At 39.4% G+C, this 12,301-nt stretch overlaps 1 protein-coding gene across 2 annotated transcripts in view; it reads left to right on the forward strand.

Moving 5' to 3' along the window:
* The first annotated feature begins 1,368 nt into the window (after window positions 1-1,368).
* LOC126475320 (solute carrier family 22 member 7-like) overlaps window positions 1,369-12,301 on the forward strand; it is a 185,736-nt gene continuing 174,803 nt past the window's right edge. For both annotated transcript variants that reach the window (XM_050103103.1, XM_050103104.1), the window contains exon 1: window positions 1,369-1,535. In XM_050103103.1, coding sequence (XP_049959060.1) covers window positions 1,521-1,535 — 15 coding nt within the window. In that variant the 5' untranslated portion in view covers window positions 1,369-1,520. The remainder of the gene's footprint in view (window positions 1,536-12,301) is intronic.

The raw sequence follows: 12,301 nt of genomic DNA on the forward strand, positions 1-12,301 counted from the left end.
AAAATAGAAGTATCGACATTTAATAGACGTTAATTCGTTAAATACACTTGCTTCATTGGTATAAGTGCTCAAAAAAAGTCCAGTCTATCTCCAAATTCTCTCCTATGAAGAGAAGAGTGTAGGATACTTCTTAAAGTTTTAACAGTTGCTAAATGCTTCATTTGTTATGTACCTATTGTATTTACTACGAGTAGAAGATGTGCACCAGCACCGTGTGCAGTCTTTCTTCTTTGAATTTGAAAGAACTTCCTTAAACTTAAAGGTCATCTTCTATGCTACGTACAGAAATAAATTAATAATGTCCACACGAACGTCTTTCGTTTTATTTACTTTGCATCACCGTGATGTGTTTCCTCTGTCAACTAGAAGTCACGTTGCAAGTTTCATGAATCATTTCAGTTAATAATTGCGGAGATACAACAGCACTGAATTCGTGGTCGTCTTATCTTCCGCCACTGGCTCCAAGCCCTATGGGACTTAACATCTGAGGTCATCAGTCCCCTAGACTTAGAACTACTTGAACTTAACTAACCTAAGGGCATCACAAACATCCATGCCCAAGGCAGGATTCGAACCTGCGACCGTAGCAGCAGCGCGTTTCCGGACTGTAGCGCCTAGAACCACTCGGTTACAGCGGCCGGCTCCGCCACTGGTTATAAATCGTGATGCAGGTAACAGGCCTCCTCACAGCTTAGTCTCTCTCATATCGGTATTCTTTTTCATTAAGGATTGTTTGATGACGTTCAGCAGTTCCGAAATGTATCTTTCATCCATTCTTAGATAGTTACCAAAATCATCGATTCCCAGCAGCTTAAGTGCAGAACGTGGGTAAATTACATTCCTTGCTTAACTACTTTTTTGACTACAGCTTTCTCTCGGCTTTTTTGGCCTTGTTACCTCTAAAACCACGAAGTAATCCCCCGTCCTTCTTTGTGTAACGCCAAGCGGGACCTCGTAGAACATAAGCAATAAACTTAAGATAAAGAAATTGCACCAACAGGGTGGAACTGTAATCGCTGAGTGCAGTCGGTCGGGACGTATGTAGGCTGCCATGAAATTGGTCGGTCGGTCGATAAGCTGGTGCGCATGTAGGGTCCGTAATACTTGCCTCCGCAATTTTCGTTATCAACCTCTGGCACAGAGGAAAATCCAAGGAATATAGCTGGAGAAACGTTAGCGACTTTCCGCAAAGTTATCGCATCCACGGAACTGGAACGGGGTCCCCACGGGAGATACACGGCTGTAATCGGAAGCATGCGCTGCTATTGTCAGCAACTAAACTCTTGGTAGGAGCGATAGCCCACGTCTCGCATTTCGCTTCCTTGTCCTGTTAGCAGAGCCACTGCAAACAAAAGCAGACGAGGGAGGCGCTGACGGAGCGCAAGGCACCCCGGAACTACCTCAGAATCAACAGGGACCTAACCAGGCGAACGGTCTACCCGACGGGAGGCCCTAGCCACACGACATTTCATTTCATTTCACCGGCACGGTGGAGCTTTCTCTGCTTGGACGCGGGCGCCATGACTGATGACGAGGTGAGTTCATCACTACTTTCTTGTTTAGTTAGCCGTCGGCACAACTGCAGTAGCTTCGATAACCGAATGAAAATATGAGTTACCCAGAGACAGTTGATGATGTTTCATTGGTTGCAATAAGGTTTTCACTGCCCGTCGAAGTGACAACGGGCATATGAATGCACAAGATCTAGTCACAGTCGACTGAAGGCGTACGTTTGAAATTTTTTCAGCGAGTATGTAAAATTCAATGGGGATGTTGGAAACTGTAATCTTTATCGTTATATTTTATTAAATCTGATACAAAAATTTACATGTTAAGTTACATCAGCAGTTACAAGTAAAATGACAGTTCGAAATTTGAGATTTTGTGTTAACAATAAAATACGCATTACTTCGAGCCCTCAAAAACTTAAATTTTGTTTAATAGAAATGAACTGAAGAAAAGAAGATAAAGCTTTAACGCCCCGTCGACGATTAGGTCACTGGAAACGTAGCACAAGGTCGAAGAAATCAGCAGTGCTCTTTCAAAGTAAATATCCCGGAGTTTTCCCAAGCGATTTAGGGAAATCGTGGAAAACCTATAAATGGCCGGGGACCTGAACCTCTGTCCTCCCAGATAAGAGTCCCGTGTGTTAAGTACCTCACTGCCTAGCTCGAGTTACTTTGCTGAACATAGGCCGACGGGAAATCGATGTACGAAGGCGTAACGTGTACGGTATAAAATATTTGTGGTAATAATTCTGTGCCAACACTGCACGGTCAGAATACTGTAAGATATTATTCATTTTATTATGATTTATTGCACAGGGCTGAATTCCGCATGACTTTGACACTACGTACGATATTCATGTCACAATCTTTACTGAAGGGTATTCCGGAGTGTTGTGTAAACAGAGCGTAAATAATAGTTTTATGCACGTTCCACCAATGCTTTCTCAGTCCCATGTTTTCCGCGAAGGAGGAATGAGTTGACAATGTGCAGCTATTGCATTTACTTTGTTTATAATTGTCTTATTAGCGACATATAATTACCACAGTATGAGATTCGAATTAAATTTCTGTATATTAGGTAACATTATGTAATGTATTCTGGCTACTGATCTACCCGCTCCGATAAGGGCTAAAGCCATTAATTTCAGCAAACACTGGGTGTGACCAGGCTGTATTCAGAGCAGTTTCTCTGCACAGAAATTACATACGCACAATCACAGCAGTATGAAGTTACACAGTAAACACAAGATGTAATATATATTCAGTAGTAATTTAATTTCACTTTCTAGGCCTTAGTATGAAAAGTTAAATATATTTAAGTGTTTGCATGGTAGAGTAAGTCAAAATACCGCTTCCAGTATCTTAGTGTCGAACTGAGGATTTCTTAAGAGTACACCGGGTGGAAACGAATGTCTCTCAAAGTGTCAAGTACTATTATCCTTCCATACCCTTTCCCATACTTTGGTTTCACATCTGTAAGCATAAACCTATTAAGAGAATGACCAATAAGAGCTCATAGAAAGAGAATTGGTGTTTGTCACCAGGATAAAACTCGGCATATATTAAAGTCATTTTCAAACCAGGTCAATGAGTAGATAGTCACCATTGATTGAATAGCTTGAATAAACAAATCAATTAGCTATTTGTTCTGCAGTATTGTGTCCGCCTCCGTAGTGCAGTGGTAGCGTTACCGTCTACCACGCCAGGGGGGCCGGGTACGATTCCCGGCAGGGGACTGGGCATTGTGTGATTTATCATAAAAAATGGCTCTGAGCGCTATGGAACTTAACATCTGAGGTCATCAGTCCCCTAGAACTACTTAAACCTAACTAACCTAAGGACATCACACACATCCATGCCCGAGGCAGGATTCGAACCTGCGACCGTAGCGGTCGCGCGGTTCTATACTGAAGCGTCTAGAACCGCTCGGCCACAGCGGCCGCCGATTTTCATCGTCATTGACACGCAAGTCGCCGAAGTGACGTCAACTAAAAAGAGTTGCAATACTGTGGCCGAACCCCGAAGGGGATATCCCGGCCAATAAATGCCATACGATTATTTTATTTTCCATATACAGTATTGTGTAAGCAGTGACGTGTTTCGGTTTTCACTTCCATCTTATGTTGGTTTAAAACATTTATATCTTCAATACAACATTTTTATCGACGAAAGTACAAATATTACAAACAAGGAAAACACGAGCAGTGGTCGTATAAATTTGAAACCTTTATTACTGCATATCGATTTCAATCACGGAGTGATCATCTTCAGTGGTAAAATAAAATAACACACAGTCAATCCTAAGCGATCAGTGCACACACACATACGTGTACGTTTGGAATGGAGAATAACAAACGTTTGTGAATAGATTGTTTAGGTATGACTTTGTGTGTTTTTGTTGTACTTTAGCACTGGAGTTGATTATTGTCATTAAAATCGATAAGCAGTAATAATAAAATGATTTCAAATGTACGCGACCATTGCTGGAGTTTCCCTTACTTCCAGTACTTGTTGTGTGGTCGTGGTGCATAAATTTTCTAATGGAATCCAATATCAAGAAAATACAAATGTTATTACGCCAATTAAAAATACTTAATGAAAACCTCGAAACTCATCTTGGCATCAAAAAACTTCTTAAAAAGTTGGTGATTTGCTATATTTCCTCACGTAAGTCAGTTCACAGGCACAGAGCTCAACAACCACCACTGTGAATACATTAATGTAAAGTGTCGTCATCCAACGCACGCATTCTTAGACAGCATTTTATACCATCGCTCCTCAGCTCCTTAGGACACTGCAGAAAGTCTGGAATTTAATTCAGACCACTAGTGTTCAATCGGATAATCGAAGATGGCTCCCATTCAAGAGGCATATTTAGGTGATGAATATTTTACTGCGGCTCTTAGCAGCAGCTACACGCCGCTCGAGAACTCTGCCTCATCATGGTGTACCGGTTAACAAATGAAAGTAGGCTTCAGATAATACGGCGATATGGAACGGAGACTATTTTTATGAGTAAATGTAACGGTAAACATGGAAGATTTCTAAATCTACGATCTGTTTTGATGAATGAGTAGTTGAAAGTGTGTATACGCACTTCATTCTCTACACTAATCGCATAGTAGGTGTATGTTAGTGTATGATATAACAGTACATACCCTTTACCATTTAATTTCAAGGGCATGAGTAAGTAAAATAAGATTAAAAATACAGTTCTGCGATTGTCATAATTATAATCTGGAATTTTTGGCCAATACACGATATGAATAAACCAGATTATATCAGCTCATCGGTGAAGAGATGTTCTCGCATTTTATGACAGCCCTTCCGTGATCCGCAACACCTTCGTTTGAGTCCCCTGACCCCGTCCCCCTGAAGCTTGTAGGAATTTCTACAACGCTCTCAAGTCGGTGAATAAATTAGGACGACGTGTATACATAGGGTATCCTTAAATTTAATATTTTTCATCAGTTTAGAAATCGAGAACAGTGAAAAACACCTAACAGTAGGTCGGAGGAAACTTCTCGAAGGTAACTCATTCGAAGGGAAGCTAATTTAACAGAATTTGATAAGATTTGTATGAAGTTGTTGAAATTCCGCATGCTTCTGCGCTCAGAATCTGTTAGTTTTCTGGGAATGATGTAGCGTCATACTGCAAAAATAACTCGCTCGATAAAACAAACGTTTCGGCTACGGTTAAGTAGCCATTTCTGTGTCGCTGTAACCGGGTCCGAAACTTAAATTTTATAGAGTGACAGCTATTTTACAGTATGCTGCACCATATTTCCCAGAGAAAATTCTCTTGGCCTGCCCAGGCCACTGTAATCGTGGCCGAAACTTCGGTTTTATCCAGTGATGGCAATTTTGGAATATTAGGTGACACCATAAGCAAGAAAACTATTTGCGTTATTTGTATGGAGCTTTGCACTATTAGTGACGTTATGTGATCATTCCTTTTTATGTCACTTCTGATAATTGTCAATATTTATCGATTCAAAACGCTTCTAGCGGTTTATCATTGATTCTGTAGTCAAATATTTTCTGTCCCCCCCCCCCCCCCCCCCCCACTTAAGCACGCTGTATTTGGTTAAGTTGCAGTGGCTGTAGATATTTACCCACTATATATTGCCTTAACTGAATTTAGTAACTACTTTGAGAGGATAAAATCTTTACCTGCAAGTTTCAACTCACAATCTCCTGTGATTGGGTGCTTCGTATGTACATACTTATTCAGTAAACAAGAGGCAGGCCTATTTCGGAGAATTTAGATATATAGTGTGAAGAAGCCGGAGTTTGCTTTTGAGACAGCAAGCTCCTGCGTTCCAGAAATCTGTATGTAGCAACAGAATTTACTAAGAAACCATTTGAGCCATTGTGCAGACAAAAAATGAGATTTGTTAGAGTTTTTTCTCTCTTCTGTGACATTCTGTACTGGCACATCTATGCAGATTTACGGACGCACAAGAACTGAAGGAATGGTGTACTCCATAGGCCCTTCAGCGCTCGTTGTGTGGCGTCAGACGACGACAGTTACTCGCTTGGTGATTTCTTTCGTATGGAAATTTAACGTATGCATATTATTAAACAGGTTAACGAGAAGTTTTGTTAGTCTGACCTTCATTCGTGGTTGTTGTGACTTTCTTCCGAAGAGTACCCTTACCTCTATCTCATGTGCTGAGACTGACTAAGGTAATAATATGTCTGAAAGGCCCGTCACTTAATCGAAATAAGTGAGTTTTCCTAGTTAGTTTCCCAGAACATTGGCCTTTAAAACTTTTACATTTTTCATGCGTTCGAACCTGTCTTGGAATCATTTTGCATTCCACTCTGATTCTAGTACCTAAAAAAAAGGTTTTTAAAGGAATCGACAACTTGTTGACGTGGTTAAAACCGATGTTCACATAATTTGTTTGGCGTAAGGGCGCAAACAGAATGAGAGGCTGACTCGATGGTTTTACCCTCAAATAGATGGTTTGGCGTACTGTGGCAGCTGGTATTGTTACAGTGAATAATTATACGGTCTGCTTGTATTTGCTGAGTTCATTGATGAACTGTGGAAAAAAAAATTATTCTAGACAATTCATCGGTAACGATTCTTATATATCGTGCGAAGCAATAGTCATAATACGCTTGGTGTAAACAAAGACCCATCCGCTTCATGAATGAATGTAACACTTTAGTTGGTTTTGGTGTATCTTTGAACACCCAAACAGTTGACTCCCTTTACATTCCAGCTCGTACGAATATATCAAAGTTTCGTCTCCTGTCACGAAGTTGGATACGAAGTTTACATGAATAAAATTCTTTTGAACATTTCCTTACACTAATTCAAACGAGCCTCCTTTTGGCTTCTGTCAAATTCTGCAGAATCTGTTGAGAATACATATTTTTAAGACCTAAATCTTCGAACAAAATTGAGTACATTCGAGTCTTCAATAAAGAGGGAGGGAAGGTGGGAGTGAGTGAGTGAGTGAGTGTGGAGACGGTAGGGGTGGGGAATTATGGGAGGTTTTCTCCTCAAATGTAACTTGTGTAAGCTTTCTGTAAGGAAATTGCGTATGTGTGAGAGAACGAAATACAAAGATTTCATAAACTTTCTTCTCATGTAATGTGTACTTCCGGTATCGCGTTAAACTGGCGAGCACAAAAAAATGGCTCTGAGCACTATGGGACTTAACATCTGAGGTCATCAGTCCCCTAGAACTACTTAAAGCTAACTAACCTAAGGACATCACACACACCCATGCCCGAGGCAGGATTCGAACCTGCGACCGTAGCAGTCTCGCGGTTCCGGACTGAGCGCCTAGAACCGCTCGGTCACCACGTCCGGCTGTGCTGATGATCACAACTGACTGTTGATTGGCCTTGTGCTGCGCATGTGAACAGTGTCGTGAAATAAAACTTTAAGTTTCATGAAATGCAAAATTGGAAATAATAATAAAAAAAAGAATCTAGTTAGACGCCAAAAGAAACTATCCTCAGAGAAAACTGCGTAACTAAAACTCAGTGCATTACGAACGTTACTTGATATTAAGTGCAATGGTAGACTTGGGATACCCACAAAAATAAATTACTGCTCTACTCCGAAGAAAATAAATGTTTGAAATTAACAACACTGTTCGCTGAGAATTAATCTGCTTGCAAGCACGACACCTGACAATCCCGCTGTCTGCTCAAAAATGCAAGGTGATGTCTGCCCTGAAATAAGTGTATTACCTCTTGCTCATCATGCTGTTTTTCGTGTCTGGAGTACAGGTACGTTGGTGCACCAGGAGCTGTGTAATACGAGTTTACTTAAGTCAATAGTTAATTTCAACAATCATATTGTGCAACAAAATTATAAACATTTCAAAATACCTACCTGAGCCAGGTCTTCTCATTCATGGTTTGATTCTCTGCCTAGGGTCGTCATAAAAACTTGTCAATTCAACGGTGCATCCTCTGTGCAATTGTCTCATAAATTTGGGCTATTGCATAGTAATCAAATTCATTTTAATCTACAGGATTAACACTAATAAAGCTGAGAAACAGTTAGGGACGATTCCTAACTGGATATGGAGCAAAAAGGTCTTACGAATAAGTGCCCGGAAATGCGTCGTTGCCACGCTAGATGGCGCTGACGAATGAAATTCCCCTGACCAGTGCCGTGTGTTCCTTGCGTGTCGCAGGCCGAGAGATTGACGCAGCGTACTGTAAGCAGCAAACTAATTCGGTACTCATGTCGGGAACAAGCCGAGATGGTGTTTGTGTACGGCCAAGCAGGTGGAATTGGTCGAGAGGCAGCAAGGCTATATCAAAACAGTACACTCACAGACACCATCCACATCATACAACTTTTCAAGTCCTTCTTGGGAATTTGTGTTATCATGGGTTCTCTCAGATAGACGAAAGTGCGGGGAGGCAGCCGACTGTGCGTACACCAGATTTGGACGTCCGTGTTCCACAGGTTGAGGGAAACGCTACTGCAAGCACTACGCAAGTAGCCTCCAAACATGGTATAAGCCGAAGTACGATTATGTGCATCCTGCATGACAACCGCGAGCGTTATATCCCATGGAGGCCACTTTGAACATCGGTTGTGACTTGGATGTGATGCAGATGTGTAGTGTGTTTGGGAACGATTTGTTGTCGTTGCACGTACATCGTCATTTTCCGGACGACACTTGTTTCGGGACCATTTTTCTTCCATTTCCAGCCAGGAGTCAGTCCCTGAAGTTTGTCGGTTTTATTAAAGTTCACCCTGCATCGACATAATCTGACTTGAAGACAAGAATATGTGTAGTTAGTTACAAAAAGAAAAGGTACATACTTCAACAGGATAATGCTCTCGTATGTCATACGCAGCAAAATAAAAAAAATTATCACAAAACACCATAAAGATCAAATATGTCAGAAATGTATGGCATACCAGTTGTACCTAAAGGCCCAAGAAACTTCACATAAAAGAGAAATAATTATTGTGTTGCCATTTATCATACTGGTGTTCATTACGATTTCCGAAATCTGTTGTCCTAACCATATAACTGTTCATCACCTTCCTTCTACTACATTCAAGCTGATGAAATATATCCATGCAAAGAAAAATCAACAACAACAAAAAACAGGGTCCCGATCACATGCCCTAATCATTAACTGCTGAACCCTCATAATACGTCACAATTCCTAACCATTGCATCTTCTCATATTATCCTCATAATTATCATAATCAGTAATCACTAATACCTCCAATATATTTATCTCGACTGTATCATCATAATAAATTCGTATCTCATAGTATCCTCATACCTCGTAAATAATCAGTAGTAAATACTCCCTGCCCTGTTTCATTAATCAATCTTTACACGAGAAATGTTTCACTGTCACAATTAACAAAAATCCCTATTGAGCCCACAAACCTTCATTACAGCACAACTGATTATAAAGAGAAAATCTGCAATAAAATACACATTACTTCGGACACAGATAATTTCCATCAAATGATGCAATCTTGCCTTAATAATTTGTAATTATTCCTTTAATTGGTAGAAAATCCTCCATATACTTGTAATTCATCAATACCACTAATATTTGCAAAACTGACTTACCATTTGGACAACGCAACTATAATCTCAATCTGTATATCTCTTTATAAATGGTACTAAATCTTTCATTTTTATAAATCATGACTGGTGCTTCTCTGTGTAAAAAAAGATGTTGTTCAAAGTTATATACTTGGTTCTCCAATCTGTGTTTCACATCCGAAAATTTTGGTACTGAGAAGAAAGTTTTACCGAAACTACAATTCGTATTTTTATGGAAGGTGGGCAGTTTAACGTTGTGCTCAGGTCAATCAATAAGATGTCCTAGATATTAAAGTGAATAAATTACTAGTGTTGTAGGAACGGTATATTCTGTGTAACGTGAGGCATTGTTTTATGCCGGAATTGCAAGCCCATGTTCTATTGTGAATTCCTGTCATTATTTTTACGTATGTGCTGCGGTCGAAATTAAATGAAATGCCACTTGTTTCTTTACATCGTTTCCTAACGGGGTGAAATATTGATGAGAAGAGGGTATTTTTTTTATTTTAACATTTTTGCACAGCGTAAAATTTGTTACCGTTACGAAATACGTGTACCGGTAGTAGAAGTTTCCAGTTTGTCAGTATCGGAATGTACTCTGTATCCGATATGATACATTCTTAATCCTAGTTCACGATTCATTAATATTCCTTTCAACGACAGTAGAAGAAAATTCCTTGCACTTGTCAGCTAAAAAGGATATAGGAAAAGACAGGTGTACCAAGAAACTGCAAAATAGTTAACATCCAGCTCGGGTAGGCATCGTTCATTAATCGATATATCCAAAAAAGTATAATGGATCCCCTTTTTATGTTTAAACGTAGAAAAATACATGTAATTTAGTTTGTCACTTCTGTCGGAATTATTTGCTCAAATATACAATATAACAGCCCACGGACTGTTCTGTCTTGGGTATAAGTGCATTTTTGTACGGAAAAGTAGTAGTATTTATGAAAATGTTTGTAATCGTAACTGTAGCCCTTTCCATCCACGAAACTTCGATATTCCGTTCTCGCGAAATATCACATATATGCCATGAATACAAATCATAGCACTTGCATTTTCTTTCATTTCGTGTAAATTACTCTTTAATGATCATCTGTATGCTGTTTCGAAGCTTTAAGTAACTTTGTGTGTGAAGAGCAAACTAGAAAAATGTTATCTGAGTTGCAGTTTCTTTTACTGGAAATGACAGCGTTTGATCCTGTTCTTCGCAGGTTGGGACAGCAAGATGTTCCATTTGTTGTTCTCCATGAATTGTAATGGTACAAGATATTATATTGTTTTCTTTAGGTAGTTGTTGTAATTGGTCATTGGGCGGATTTGTTACACTAAAGCTCATTTCGGATAATTTGGGCTAATATTTACTTCGTGTTTCTGTTGTCGGTGGATTCGCGTCTGATGAACATTACATTGATTCGAAACTTTGTATTCTACTATTTTCGAAGTAAAGTGTCGTCAGATTTTTTGTCTGTATTGTTAGGCAAATGTGTCGCATTGGTAGTAAATTAGTCAGTTTTGTTCGGAATAGTACCCATCTTTTCTCTCTCTGACATAATCATTTCTTTTTGATTCTTGGTATTTTCTTTCCGAGCGGTACTCTTCTATCTTAGTGACCTATTCACCATTTCTTCCGTCTTTTTCAATAATCTGTTATACTTATCCATACGCTCCTTTAACTGGAGCACCAATTTTACAATAATTGCAGTTCCAGAGTTGACAGAGGTGCCGACAGAAGGCAACACCGATACAGCTTGTGTGTAAGAAGCTACAGTTGTAACAAAATCAAATATTGCAAAATTCCTATTGCACACAAAATAAATTGTTTTCATGCCATTCACAAAAAAGATAAGATTAAATGTTACTTTAAATGCAAGAGAAATTAACTCGAAACCTTTATACCAAATAAACTGCAAGCAAAATCTGTACTCGTGTTGTTACTGAACACAATAGGTTTTCACGAATCACAAAAGATCACACGCCAAATGGCAATGAAATTACAATAAACGAAATAGAAAACACATAATATGTCAGTACATGTACGCTTAGCGCTGGTTTGCTTCCGAGAACCTGTGTTGCAGTCTAAGTGCCTAATCACAGAAAAACCAGAGAACATTCGTAGGTGAAAAGTGTAGACATGTGTAAACTTTCCGTAAAAATTTGTCTATGTGTGAGGAAGCTGAATACATATTTCTCAAACTTTCTCCTCATGTAACGTGTGTATAGTAAGTCAAAATACCGCTTCCAGTACCTTAAAGTGTAGAACTGAGGATTTCTTTAGAGTACACCTGGTGGAAATGAACGTCTCTCAAGGTGTCGTAAGTACTATTATCCTTCCATACCCTTTCTCATACTTTGATTTCAGATATGTAAGCATAAACCTATGAAGAGAATGAGTAATAAGAGCTCATAGAAAGAGAATTGGTGTTTCTGTCACTAGGATAAAACTCTGCATATAGTAAAGTCATTTACAAACCAGGTCAAGGAATAGTCATCATTGGTTGAATAGCTTGAATAAACAAATACCTTTATTTATCCATTCCGAGACGACTGGAAGCTGTTTGGATTGCCAACGGGTTTCCTACACCGTATAAGGCATGGTAATGTGTTGTGTATTTTGATGTTTCCAGATTGTTCGTGGAACGCCTCTACAGCTACTGCCTATCTTACAACAGTGTACATTTCGAAGCACAACCTCATTTTCAGGGATTCAGCTCGTAAAACTGTCCAGGG

The sequence above is a fragment of the Schistocerca serialis genome, chromosome 4 (genome assembly GCF_023864345.2).
Source record: "Schistocerca serialis cubense isolate TAMUIC-IGC-003099 chromosome 4, iqSchSeri2.2, whole genome shotgun sequence".
Lineage (NCBI taxonomy): Eukaryota > Metazoa > Arthropoda > Insecta > Orthoptera > Acrididae > Schistocerca > Schistocerca serialis.